We start from the raw sequence: 14,577 nt of genomic DNA on the forward strand, positions 1-14,577 counted from the left end.
ACGTCAATCTCGGAAAGGCATTTGCTAAGAAATCTATACGATTTCCTGTAGAAATTAAATTTTTATTTAATTCACCAGCAGTGCTCAGAAAATGGTTATTAAATACTGTACATATATCTGATTTATCAGTAACGGAAATATTATTACTGAGAAATGAGTTTATATCATCAACCTTGTGCTGCTGACCAGACACTTCCTCCACAACTGACCATATGGTTTTAATTTTATCCTGTGAATTAGCTATTCTATTTGCATACCACATACTTTTTGCCTTGCTAATAACATTTTTAAGTATCTTACAATACTGTTTGTAATGGGCCACCGTAACTTGATTGTGACTACTTCTAATATATTGAGATAATTCCCGCTTTGTTCTACATGATATCCTTATCCCTTATCCCTTATCCCACTGTGAGATAGAGTTACGAATTGGACATAGGTAAAACTACTTCGGGATATACAAGCAGAAGCTGTAGCTCAAGCTTTCTTCAGTTGTTGGATTACTAGATTTGGCACCCTTATCAAATAGTAACCGATCGCGGAAAACAATTTAATACTGAGCTATTTCAAGCGCTATCAAAAATATGTGGTTGTAATCAAACTCAAACTACTGCATATCATCCTCAATCCAATGGAAAAATAGAAAGACTACATCGCACACTTAAAGCAGCAATCCGTTCACATTCAACTGCAAAATGGACGCAAACAATACCTACAATCCTTCTTGGTCTTCGTCGTTCAATCAGAGAAAACACGTATGCTACGATAGCAGAGATGGCTTATGGTTCCATCAGAATACCTGGTGATGTTTTTCAAGCAGACAGAAAAAAAAGGGATTCATATTTACCCCAATTTGTTTCACAACTAAAACAGTATATGAACCGGGTGAAACCTGTGCAAATAGCTCACAAACTAAGAGAGACACCATTTGTACACAAGGACTTCAGCACTTCATCACACGTATTTGTAAAGGTTGATAGAGCTAAACAGTCGTTAGAACCTCCATATGAAGGCACATACGAAGTCATTGAACGAACACCAAAATTTTTAGGACTCAAAATTAAAGACCGATTGAAACCTGAATAGTTGCTTTACGAAGACGTTAGATTGCCGGAAGATACTCCAGTTTCACCACCACCCCAGGACAAACAACCTGGAGAGAAGAAACCACGAACACCAATATCGGGTCGCGTAATTCGATTTCCTGCAAGACTAGTGGACGTGGTACAGTGAATTTTGTCCGCCTTACTGAGAAGGATGTGATGTGGGAGCATGTTGATCTTCCATATAGTGTTTTGGTGTGTGAGTGAGTGTTTTGACATCGATAAGGTTGGCTTCAGAGCTGTATGTTCTATGATATCACATGAGACAAAAGAAGATTGTATTGTTTTTGAGAGTTGTAAAATGTATTGTTGCCTAAGCAAGATGCCGATTCACGTCTTATAAAATGATGTAACAATGAAGCTTTAAGTTTTTATTTCTGTGTGTATTTACGACGGACAAATCAATTCATGCAAATCATTTAATGAATGTTTTCAAATTACATCTTTGCCTCTCACAAAGGACGTTGTGCTCTTGAGTTTTCCCATCCTGCTAGGATGTTTGAGATTGACCAAGCTTGTTATTAGTGTGGATTCACAGGATCTAAAAAACAAATTCTTGTTTCTACTAAGCGTTTGAACAATTTTGAGCTTTGGTTCATCGTTACTAAGGGACTATGGGACAATACATAGCATGCACAAGAATTCCAAAAAGAACATTCCTCAATCCGAATTACGCTAATGGCTAATGAGCTGTATAATAATTGAAGAGATATTGAAGACGTCGTTCCCAAAATTTGTCATTTCCGGAAGAGTTTTTAGCAAACAGAACACAGCATGTTGTTATCAACGGAGAGACGTCTACAGACGTTAGAGTAACCTCTGGCGTGCTACAGGGGAGTGTTATGGGACCATTGCTTTTCACAATGTATATAAATGACCTAGTAGATAGTGTCGGAAGTTCCATGCGGCTTTTCGCGGATGATGCTGTAGTATACAGAGAAGTTGCAGCATTAGAAAATTGTAGCGAAATGCAGGAAGATCTGCAGCGGATAGGCACTTGGTGCAGGGAGTGGCAACTGACCCTTAACATAGACAAATGTAATGTATTGCGAATACATAGAAAGAAGGATCCTTTATTGTATGATTATATGATAGTGGAACAAATACTGGTAGCAGTTACTTCTGTAAAATATCTGGGAGTATGCGTGCGGAACGATTTGAAGTGGAATGATCATATAAAATTAATTGTTGGTAAGGCGGGTACCAGGTTGAGATTCGTAGGGAGAGTCCTTAGAAAATGTAGTCCATCAACAAAGGAGGTGGCTTACAAAACACTCGTTCGACCTATACTTGAGTATTGCTCATCAGTGTGGGATCCGTACTAGATCGGGTTGACGGAGGAGATGGAGAAGATCCAAAGGAGAGCGGCGCGTTTCGTCACAGGGTTATTTGGTAACCGTGATAGCGTTACGGAGATGTTTAACAAACTCAAGTGGCAGACTCTGCAAGAGAGGCGCTATGCATCGCCGTGTAGCTTGCTCTCCAGGTTTCGAGAGGGTGCGTTTCTGGATGAGGTATCGAATATATTGCTTCCCCCTACTTATACCTCCCGAGGAGATCACGAATGTAAAATTAGAGAGATTAGAGCGCGCACGGAGGCTTTCAGACAGTCGTTCTTCCCGCGAACCATACGCGACTGGAACAGGAAAGGGAGGTAATGACAGTGGCACGTCACACACCGTTGGGTGGCTTGCGGAGTTTAAATGTAAAAATGTAGATGTAGAAGTGTTTCATCTTGAAAAACGACCAATCTAACGTCCTGTATAACAGGCTATAAGCTGTCACTGCTTTGGGTATCCTATACGATATACATATACATGATAACACAGTTTCGAGTTTTGGTTCAAATGGCTCTTAGCACTATGGGATTTAACTTCTGAGGTCATTAGTTACCCAGAACTTAGAACTAATTAAAGCTAACTAACCTAAGGACATCACACACACCCATGCCCGAGGCAGGATTCGAACCTGTGACCGGTCACGCGGTTCCAGAATGTAGCGCCTAGAACCGCTCGGCTACCCCGGTCGGCTCGAGTTATGGGTTTCAGTTGTAAGAACAATGGATGATACTTCATTTACAGCATAAAACCAGGTATTTCCATATTTTCTTTGAGATTTCATTTTCCACTATTCTCCCCTTGTAACGTGAATTTATGCTAGACCTAACAACTTGCTTAAGGCGTAGATCTAGGATAGAAATTTCTTTTAGCCTATTTTTCAATTTGTTTGGAATGTCCCTTATAGTCTGTTTTTAAGACTCATTGCTTTAGGTGTGCCATAAATATTACCATCTGTTAAAACCGCCATTTTCTGCATGGAATGTCTAGTGCATCCGTGCGCTGGAATGCAATCGATGTAACACTAGAATACTTACCGACGCAGTTACTTTCTGATAGTATCACAAAGGGCACCAGTATCAACTAAAATACTATTCTCAAAAAGACTTCTCCTCATAATACGGTTCGTATATGGTACGCATTCTGAAGGCTTTTTTCGGGTTTATTTGAAAATTATAAGTAAACATATTTACACAGATAGAAAGCTTCCTTAAAGTAATGTCTATCAGGCAAAAAACACTTCAACTGGTAAAGAAATGCCAATTAAGCGATATTATTCCGTAAAAACGAGTTTCGACATCTGCGAAAAAAGGCCAACAGTAGGATAGCCTATTAAAGCTTTGTGCAAATTCAGTATAAAAAACCACAGTTGAAACTTTAAACGATTGTTTATTTCTAAACATCAATTTTCAAGTTGGCTGGAGATATAGCTTATTAAACATAAATGCAGGTACATTATACTTTTTTGTGACTTGTGAGTCGATGGTTTTACTACTGCGTAGTTAGTGGGATTTTTACGATATATTTTAACTTCGAATTTGGTGAACGTCTTTTGTAAACTTTTTTTTTGTCGAAAAATTTATTTCCGTTTCAGAGTGCCGCAATTTTGTTAAAAACCACTTTCTTAAATAGCCCCATGTACTGCGTTACACAAGATCATCAGTTTCGAAGTAGTTTTTTTTCAAATTTTGTTCTGAGTTGAATATTGTTTCATTCAGAGCTCCCACCAACCGTCCTCGGAATCCGGGAAAACTTTTCGTCGAAGTCTTGTAGTATATTCTGGGCGCAAATTTTTTACTTAAAATAATACATAATACAATCTTAAGGGTGTACATTAAACGTCTAAATTCAGTTTTGTAATTTGTTTGCTATTACACTGAAAAGCCGCACGGAGTGGCCGCGCGGTTTGAGGCTCCATGTCACGGATGTTCGAGTCCTTCCTCGGGCATGAATGTGTGTGTCTTCTTAGCATAAGTTAGTTTAAGTGGTCTGTAAATATAGGACCGTAGACCTCAGCAGTTGGTCCCATGGGAATTAACACACATTTGAACATTTTATATTGAAAAGATCTACAAAATTGGTTTCAAAATCGAACGTCTCCCTTGTCTACCCCGTTAATAAGTAATAATGTCGTTTACTTTTCTTTTGCAGTTGAAGTTAAACATTACCATCAGTTGAGATACGAAAATATATAATCCATAGTAATAAGTAGCAGATAAATGTAAGAATGCACGTAAATGTTCCTGACATGGCGTTTCCGCTATCCTGCTAAATACGCTCTACATGTTCCTCACGTAAGAGAGTCGGAAGTGGGCGACTAACCCCTACTGTCCTTCCTAGTTCAGGCCTCTAGTGATTTCCAGAAATCTTTTCTGACGAAAGAAAGACCGATTCTCAGTCGTCGTAGAGTTAATCGAAGGTTATACGGTATAGCTAAAAATCTTGATGCATACTAGAAAGGTAACAGTTCTCCTAGTCTTCCTCCACCTGCATGGCCCGTTGATCCGTGGCACTGTACTTAGATCTCAAGACACCTCGTGTTAATGACGCTGTACGGAACGCTGTCGTACGAATGACTGAATAGTAGAGCAATCCTGCCCAAGATATTTTTTACCGAGTGACGGCCTTTTCTATAAACCGCCGTTATTATCACAATTCAAGCCGCACCGCAGGCACAAGAAATTGCAGGCTCGAATCGTCCGACGTTGCAGTCCTCTCCACCACAAGCCAGTCGATGTAGCCCTCTGTATCCTCCTTCCACCGCCACCCCCCTCCCCACCCCAACCTTCCTGGAATATATTCATCCACTCGCCTCTCCCTGGGCAAGTCGGACCGCCCCTTGCCACCCCAAACCACCGCCACCAGCACGCGACTGAAATGGGCCATCCAACTACGGTCCATCCTGTCCGCTTTTTTGCGTCGTGAATTATTTCCCTCGGCGTATATGTCTCCAGATGCCGGGCGCACACTTAATGCAATTTGTTCGCGTGCCAAGTTCAATAAAAAGCCCCCGCCGTGCCGCACGGGCGACGAGGGCCGTTTTGCAATGGAGACGGATAGCCGCACAAGAAGAACGGCCGAGTTACGGCACTTGCTGCTGCTGGGAAAGGCTAGGGAGCGGGCTAAAGTGGAAGAACCGGGAAGCCACCAAAGCACTCACCACAGGTCTCAGGCTTACGCTGGTTCTAAATATGTTACCCAATTTATACAATTTCCTGTGGTTTGTCCTAATGCAGCGTTTGCTGGGAAATGCGTTCGCATTCAGAACCACGGGAGATATTCGCTTCATCCGGCGACGACTAATATTTTTTCTCCACCCAAAGTAATATCAGCTGAGCTACAAGATACTGATGGCTGCGATCCATTTACTACGGAAACCAATACATCCTCTGAAATCAGTTTCTCTTTTCCTATACTGGAAGCTCGCGTTGAGTCTTTTACTATCACATCTACTACACGCCAATCCACATAACAATGCGAGACGAAGTTTACTTCTTGTTACATTATCTTTTCCCTTTCCCCTTTTCATTCGCAAATGGCACGTGGGAAGCATGGTTGTCTCTAAAGCCCCGTATTAACCCCAGTTTATCAGGTTTTCTCACTGTGTAATACCGCGAGATGTACTTAGGTGCAAGCAGTTTCTTGCCTGACTCTTTTCCGTGATTCACAATGTCTCGTCGGTCTGCCTACATTTCCGTAACATTGCCGCGTCGATTAAATGAGCCCGTGAGAAAATGCATCGCATTCTTTTGTGTTTCCCCTGTCTACTTTATTAGACCATCGTGATGAAAGTCCGAGACAGATAAACAATGCACGAGAATCGCTGTAACTAGCGTTTTGTATGGCACCCCCTTCGTGAATGGTTTACGTTGCCTTAAGATTCTTCCAATAGACTTCACCCTGACATTCGCTTCTACATCATTTTTGCAGTGTTTTCACTTTAGGCCTCTCCGGGTGGTTGCTTCTGAATATTTATCTGCAGTAACTGTTTCAACTGATTAGTTGTCAATTGCGTAATCGATAGATAGTGCACATGGGCACTTATTTTTTCGTAATACATAGAATTACGTTCAGGATCAACTGCCATTCCCAACTCCCATCACCGATCGTCTGCGCGTCTTCCTGCAATTTGCTGCAGACTTCTCGCGTTACTATCTTCTGATATACCACTGCAGCGTAACCGAACAGTCTCACCCCGCTTCTAACGTTATCCACTAGACGTTAAACAGTACTAGCGACCCACATCAGCTTCCCAGAGAAACATCTACGTCTACATTCACGTATATATTTCGGAAGCCACTGAACGGTGGATGCCGGAGGCTACCGCGTAACGCTGAATTTCCTTTCTCGTTTCACTGGCGAATGGAGATGCGGAGGAACAATAATCTACACTCCACCGTGTGAGCTCTAAATTCTTTTATCTTCGTGGTCCTTACGCGAAATGTGCATTAGCGGCAGTACAGTCGTTCTGTAGTCGACCTCGAAGGCCAGTTCTGTAAAATCCTGCAACAGTGCCACGCGAAAAGAGCGGCGTCTTCACCTCAGGAATTCCCACTTGAGTCCACGATTCATCTCCGTAATACCTGCGTGCTGATCCATCCTACCGCTGACAAATCTAAGGAAACTGCTTTGATGTCTTACTCTGATTCGACGTGGCGGGGATTCGAAATACTCGAGCCGAATTCGAAAATCGGTCGTACACCTATTCTGGAGATCTACGTGTAAGGAAGCAATAAATCACAGTCCGATCAGATACTCGATGCGCTCGATTTTGTGCACTAAACGATGGTGCAGAACTTCACAACACGGACGTCGATGTCCGCAACACTCTGGGTCTCATAGACGAACGGAGTGAACTGGGTTCTGCTGATCTCTGTCTGCGGAATTCATTTTGATTTTATACCTGAGAAACCCGGAATTGCCCAGGTACTATTTCTTCTAATATTATATTAGTTCATTTCGTCCTCCCTCCTTTCCATCTCCTACTCTGCCTCCTTCCCCCCTCTGTCTGTCCACCTTCTCGCTCTCTCATTATCTGCCTCCCCCCCCCCCCTTTTTATCAAATCCTTCCCACAGCTAAATGCAACTTCTCCTCCTGCCCGCTGTCTATGTATCCCCTCAGTCACTGAAGCCCTCCTGTACGCCTGTCCTTCTTCTCCACCCCTCCTCTCTCTATACACCTCCTTCTCCTCTCCCTCTTTCTGTCCATCTCCTCTTCCTCCTCTCTCTATTTCCTTCTCCCCCTTTCTCAAACATCTGTGCTTTGCCATCTCTCTGTCCATCTCCTCATCCCCTCCACCGTCCACATCTTCCTACCTCCATCTTTGTCCCTAATCCCGTTATCACTAGCACCCCCACCCCAGGTAGTACTACTTTCCAGGCAATAAATGATATAAGAACGATGTTTCGTTAAAATCGATACAGGGGCTCTTAAAGAGGTGTCGACTATACGCATATGTGACGTATATTTCACACACATATACACACACACATACACTCCTGGAAATTGAAATAAGAACACCATGAATTCATTGTCCCAGGAAGGGGTAACTTTATTGACACATTCCTGGGGTCAGATACATCACATGATCACACTGACAGAACCACAGGCACATAGACACAGGCAACAGAGCATGCACAATGTCGGCACTAGTACAGTGTATATCCACCTTTCGCAGCAATGCAGGCTGCTATTCTCCCATGGAGACGATCATAGAGATGCTGGATGTAGTCCTGTGGAACGGCTTGCCATGCCATTTCCACCTGGCGCCTCAGTTGGACCAGCGTTCGTGCTGGACGTACAGACCGCGTGAGACGATGCTTCATCCAGTCCCAAACATGCTCAATGGGAGACAGATCCGGAGATCTTGCTGGCCAGGGTAGTTGACTTACACCTTCTAGAGCACGTTGGGTGGCACGGGATACATGCGGACGTGCATTGTCCTGTTGGAACAGCAAGTTCCCTTGCCGGTCTAGGAATGGTAGAACGATGGGTTCGATGACGGTTTGGATGTACCGTGCCCTATTCAGTGTCCCCTCGACGATCACCAGTGGTGTACGGCCAGTGTAGGAGATCGCTCCCCACACCATGATGCCGGGTGTTGGCCGTGTGTGCCTCGGTCGTATGCAGTCCTGATTGTGGCGCTCACCTGCACGGCGCCAAACACGCATACGACCATCATTGGCACCAAGGCAGAAGCGACTCTCATCGCTGAAGACGACACGTCTCCATTCGTCCCTCCATTCACGCCTGTCACGACACCACTGGAGGCGGGCTGCACGATGTTGGGGCGTGAGCGGAAGACGGCCTAACGGTGTGCGGGACCGTAGCCCAGCTTCATGGAGACGGTTGCGAATGGTCCTCGCCGATACCCCAGGAGCAACAGTGTCCCTAATTTGCTGGGAAGTGGCAGTGCGTTCCCCTACGGCACTGCGTAGGATCCTACGGTCTTGGCGTGCATCCGTGCGTCGCTGCGGTCCTGTCCCAGGTCGACGGGCACGTGCACCTTCCGCCGACCACTGGCGACAACATCGATGTACTGTGGAGACCTCACGCCCCACGTGTTGAGCAATTCGGCGGTACGTCCACCCGGCCTCCCGCATGCCCACTATACGCCCTCGCTCAAAGTCCGTCAACTGCACATACGGTTCACGTCCACGCTGTCGCGGCATGCTACCAGTGTTAAAGACTGCGATGGAGCTCCGTATGCCACGGCAAACTGGCTGACACTGACGGCGGCGGTGCACAAATGCTGCACAGGTAGCGCCATTCGACGGCCAACACCGCGGTTCCTGGTGTGTCCGCTGTGCCGTGCGTGTGATCATTGCTTGTACAGCCCTCTCGCAGTGTCCGGAGCAAGTATGGTGGGTCTGACACACCGGTGTCAATGTGTTCTTTTTTCCATTTCCAGGAGTGTATATAAATCTGAATCTTTGCAGTTTTACTTCATGCGACTGGAAAGAGGCTCATAAATTTCTGTGTGCTATTCAGACGTTTGGCTTGATACTAGGTCACTAAACATGTTGGCAAAACTATTACCCCCGCTGCAGTACTCGTTCTCACGCCTTGGTTAGCACAACGTAGAGCATAGGTCAGAGATTAATTGTACTTAATCTTTTGAAAGTATTCAGTCAGCTATATAAAGGAAATAGGTTGTTTTCGAACTTTTTATGCCAACTCTTCTCATCCATCCTTCGCACCTAGTGGTAGTGGGGAATCTTACTGTCAAAGTATGATTTTACAAATCATAAGTAAGGTATCTAAATATTTGGTTGAAATTTCTGCACGTGATCTGTCATTCACCTTTTATTCCTACCTCTATGGGATGTAGCGATTCTTAACACCTCTGTGATTCTTTCCAGATAGTAAATAGTCAGTAAACCCACTATTCTTTAAGTAATCGAACTTCTTTGAATACTTACAAATCAGTAAACAATTGACTGTTAGTATTTAATCGAGAATAAGGTTCCGTAAACTTTCCGAGCGTAGTAATTTGTGATATTCATGTCGTGTCTCTAGCCGGAACATATATCCACCTGGACACAATATTTCGGCGGTCCACCTGGCCGCCATGTTCAGGTGAGGAAGCCATCGCATTAACTCGCCGGAACTGTTCCGCCGAAATATTGTGTCCAGATGACGATATGTTGCGGCTGGACACCCGACATGAGTATTACAATCCAGAATAAGATTAGAAAAATTTATAAAATTCGTTTAAAACTTGTGTTAAGTCACTAAGTGCTCTCATTATCAATGAATGAATGAATGTATGATCCTGATGTATACTGCTGACCATAAGCTCTCGGGTTTCCAGTTGTGTGGCAATGCTGGGAAACCGCAACATTTCATTTTGACGAGGGCCATCCTTGTCCTTTTGTATCATGCACCTGAAAAAGTGAGAGTTCTTTTTTCCTGTGATGATAGAAATTGGTTTATTGGTTAAAAGGAAATCTCCTCGGGCTTCTTCGCCAGTGTGTCCGGTCCTAAGAAGAGAATGAATTTGAGCGAAAATTTAGTGATCTTTAATAAGAGTTTCACAATGTTTCGCAGGCTCTCTCAATAGTCATTTCTCCCAGAAGAACGGAACAACAGATGTTTAATATCTGTAGACTTAAGTTCCTTATGCTGTGATTTTCATAGTTTTTCCCGTGAAAGTTATTGAGTGACAAGCTGAATGAAACAAGGAAAGTGGTAAACATATTGTTAACAATATTTTGGTTAAAATATGTTTTTATTTACCTTTTCAGTTAAATTCGCGATGATATAGACATAACCAGACATCTCCATCAATTGTTCTTCATTTTCTTTGGGTCTTTGTCCCGCTGCAATGCGGGTTGGATTTGGTGATGTTAAGTGTCAGAGGGTGGCCGGATGTCGTTCCTGCCGCCACCCTGCACCACCCAGGACGATATTAGTGTACCCCAGCTGTCTGCATCTAGTGTAAGTAAGCCAAGAAAGAGTTCGAACGTGTTTTCAAATGTGTGCGAGTAGTCTAACTGAAGTGGGACGTAGGTACCAGCATAGTATTCACCTAGTGGCATGTGGAAAACAGCCTAAAAACTACATCCAGGTTTGCTTGCTCACCGGCCCTCGACGTTAATCCGCTGGGGGGATTCGATCTGAGGCTGGTGCGTTACCCGAGTCCAGTAAGCAGCGCGTTAGCGGTGTCAGCTGATATGGAAGGTTACTTCCACATCAATTGTTGCATCTTCTTCACCATTTTACTAATATAACAGTATTCTTAGTACCTGGTTGTGAAGAGATATATTCTGAGTTTATTTAATACGTTTTCGGCGTCAGAAATTGATTGGAAAATCGATTATGTTTGACTGGATTGTAATTAGTTTCTAGGGATCCTCCTCCATATATTAGATTTGCCATTGGTATTGATTTTCTGATATTTTCACGTGTTCCCTTCCTCATACAAAATTGATCATCGGTATTCTCTTGAAAGCAGACAACTTTGAGAAAGTTATATCGAGTTCAGGAAAGATCCCACGTACGCGCTTAACAAAATTACGTCTCAGAAGGTCGTCAGGCGTCAACAGTAACTAAACGATGATCCCCACCTTAACTCAGTTTTTGAAAGCTTACGGAGAACTTGTCGTTAAGCAGCAAGCTTAGCCATAGCTGAAAGTTTATTACATTAGATGCAGAAGTATCAGATTTGCAAGCTTCGTGCAGTGCTAAGTCGATTTTTTAAAAAAATGTGTTTTAAAACTCAAGCATCTACATCACATTACTTTTGTCAAATTATTCAACACATGCCACTCAGCGCTTCATTATTTCCCAAGCCCTTATAAAAGTCTGTACATGCTGTAGTTACTTCTCATAGTAAATCGTATTCCGTCAAGCAATATCGAAAATTTCAAATGTTACAACAATATTATGACCAACGTGGTCTGTCAAAATCTTCATGAATTTCATCATTGCTGTTTACTAAATGCCGGCCGCGGTGGTCTAGCGGTTCTAGGCGCGCAGTCCGGAACCGCGCGACTGATATGGTCGCAGGTTCGAATCCTGCCTCGGGCATGGATGTGTGTGATGTCCTCAGGTTAGTTAGGTTTAAGTAGTTCTAAGTTCTAGGGGACTGATGACCACGGATGTTAAGTCCCATAGTGCTCAGAGCCATTTGAACCATTTGTTTACTAAATGATGTTACGCAGTTCATCCGCACAAAAATTTCTGAGAGCCTATGGTAGACACAAAGATACCTTTAGTATTCAGAAATTGCATCGAAGCCATATGGCGAAACATGAGAATTTCAGAGTTCAGTATGAGATAAATTGTTTCTTTCTCGGAATACCACAATATTGAGCTGGAATTGTCCCCGGTAACACGATCATGAATGGTAATTAGATGCCTTTGTTTCGTTGAATGAAACTTTTCAATTCGTCGAAAAATAATAAAAAACGTTTTCTTATGTGAAAAGCTCGCTTTTTATTGCGGTTTGCAATAACAACAAATTCACGTTTCATATCCCCATGATCAGTTTATTTTAACCGCTACGGGCTATTCACTCGCAATAATACCTCCCTCGTTCATATCCATTCGATATAGGCCTTCTCGTCGACCAATGCCCTGTTTCATACAGAACAACAATATTACTCGTCCCGTTTCTTTCAGTAAAATGGTAGTTTCTTCCCTTTGTATTACAATGATTTTTAGGTGAGTGTTCCTAGTAGCGGACATGGCTCATTCTGAAAATAAAAGCAAGAAATCTCTGTGGGATGGTCAGTCCGAAACACATCACGATTTTAAGACGTACTCTTCACTCTAAGTTTCGTGAGGCTCACTGTAGAACGAAGTTTGATAGTCATTCGCACTTTTATTTATAATGAATGGTTTTTATTAATACCATTCCCTGAGTGAATTAATTTTCCTCTATTTCTTTCCAGAGAAGCGTGATGCTCAGGCATAAGCGGTTCTCATCCCAGTGCAAGATGATGTCTCAGTATGCTGCTGGATAGTGTGATGGAGGTAAGTAATAAATTAATTCTATGGAGACATACAGTACGAGTAAATTGGACTTTTGTTGCAGTTAATCAGTCTCTTCTTACGTACTAAAATCAATACTTGCGAATATTCGACAGGGCTCATATTGATTCTGAAGAAAAAATAATTTCAGGATTAGGACAACAAATTGTTAATACACGACTCAACAGATTATACAACTTTAACTTTGGATATCTAATGAGATTGTAAACACAGCTAAAGCCGTCCTCCGAAATTCTGTATGCTGACGATTTGCAGAACTTCTACTCAGTTTCTGCTAATATACTGATTATTTCACGTGTATTGCTGGACTTGTAAGCACATGTCGTTCAGCTGAATGCAGCACGGGCTAATTTGGGACAGCTCTATTGAATGGGGACAAAAAAATGCATTTAGAAGAAACAGAAAAACATTTTGTAACGAGAAGTAATCCAACATTTTTCTTTGTGACACGGAATCGCAGGGCACGCATAATAAGTAGTACTTGTTAAGTTCATTCAATTCACGTGTTGTACAGACGAAATTGCATATATCTGCTCAAACAGCAGAGATACTGTGACTGATGATTCTTTGGAGATACACATGGTGTAAATAACAGAGTAAGATAGATTGCACACGATCAGTGTTTGGTGAGACAGCCTTGATTTATACAAAGTGATTTTGTTTATACAAAGTGCTATTTAAAATCATCTTTCACGAACACAGAATATCTTCCCAAATACTGCATCTTACTGACGTTATACAGGAGTACAGACCTTCCCGTGTGCTCTACGAACCATATTATTATCTTTGCAAAAACAGACATAATGTCTTATGGGATAAGAGCAATAAGTGATTTTATAATGTTACTTAAAATCCGTCTTGATTGCAAATTTTTTATTCATATGACCGGTTGCGGATCATTCAGAACCATCTTCAGATCTGATATTTCAGTTACAGGAGTAACCCGTCCAACTGAAATATCAGATCTGAAGATGGTCCTGAATGGGCCGAAACCGTTCATATAAATAAAAATTTGCAATCAAGACAGATTTTAAGTAACATTATTATCAGCTGCATCTTCCAGTCACGTCAGTTCGTAGTTTGAGAGACGTTCTGTGAGATGTTTCTGTCAATTTCGTATGGAAGTTTTTTATATTGAATCCAGCATCTGACCCATCTGGTTCAACGACTTTCCACTATTTGCTGACTTCTTTCGTGAAGCAACTTTGACATACGGAATTATTTAAGCTTCATTTTACTGTCTTCTTTTAGGTACCTATTACGCTGAACGAGTGCCTGGACATATAACTACTTTCTAATGACTGATTTTACATAGTACCAAAACTTTTCTCAATGTGAGTTCTTGCTATTGAATTTCTTGGATGATTCGCTCATAGGTGTCTTTCATTGTTGTTTGTAGTGTCATCTTTTGTTCGGCAGCTTGAATTTCTTTTGAATATGCCATGCAACTCTAAGATAACATATTAATTTTTCCAACATCGTTACTGAACCACGATTCTTTCTTCCTATCCTTCACAATCTTCCATGGCGTCAGCGAATAGAAACTTCATTTTAATTATATATATCTTAAATAGAAATATGTTCTATCTTCCCTAAGTTTTCTGTCCACACCAGCGATTGATGACGGAAAGTGGCCTTG

At 42.4% G+C, this 14,577-nt stretch overlaps 1 protein-coding gene across 4 annotated transcripts in view; it reads left to right on the forward strand.

The window, feature by feature from the left end:
• Positions 1-14,577, forward strand: part of LOC126145599 (suppressor of lurcher protein 1-like) — a 579,327-nt gene that overhangs the window by 135,885 nt on the left and 428,865 nt on the right. For all 4 annotated transcript variants that reach the window (XM_049915569.1, XM_049915568.1, XM_049915571.1 and 1 more), the window contains one exon: positions 12,839-12,920. In XM_049915569.1, the coding sequence (XP_049771526.1) occupies positions 12,897-12,920 (24 nt within the window). In that variant the 5' untranslated portion in view covers positions 12,839-12,896. The remainder of the gene's footprint in view (positions 1-12,838; positions 12,921-14,577) is intronic.

The sequence above is a fragment of the Schistocerca cancellata genome, chromosome 2, assembly GCF_023864275.1.
Source record: "Schistocerca cancellata isolate TAMUIC-IGC-003103 chromosome 2, iqSchCanc2.1, whole genome shotgun sequence".
Classification (NCBI taxonomy): domain Eukaryota; kingdom Metazoa; phylum Arthropoda; class Insecta; order Orthoptera; family Acrididae; genus Schistocerca; species Schistocerca cancellata.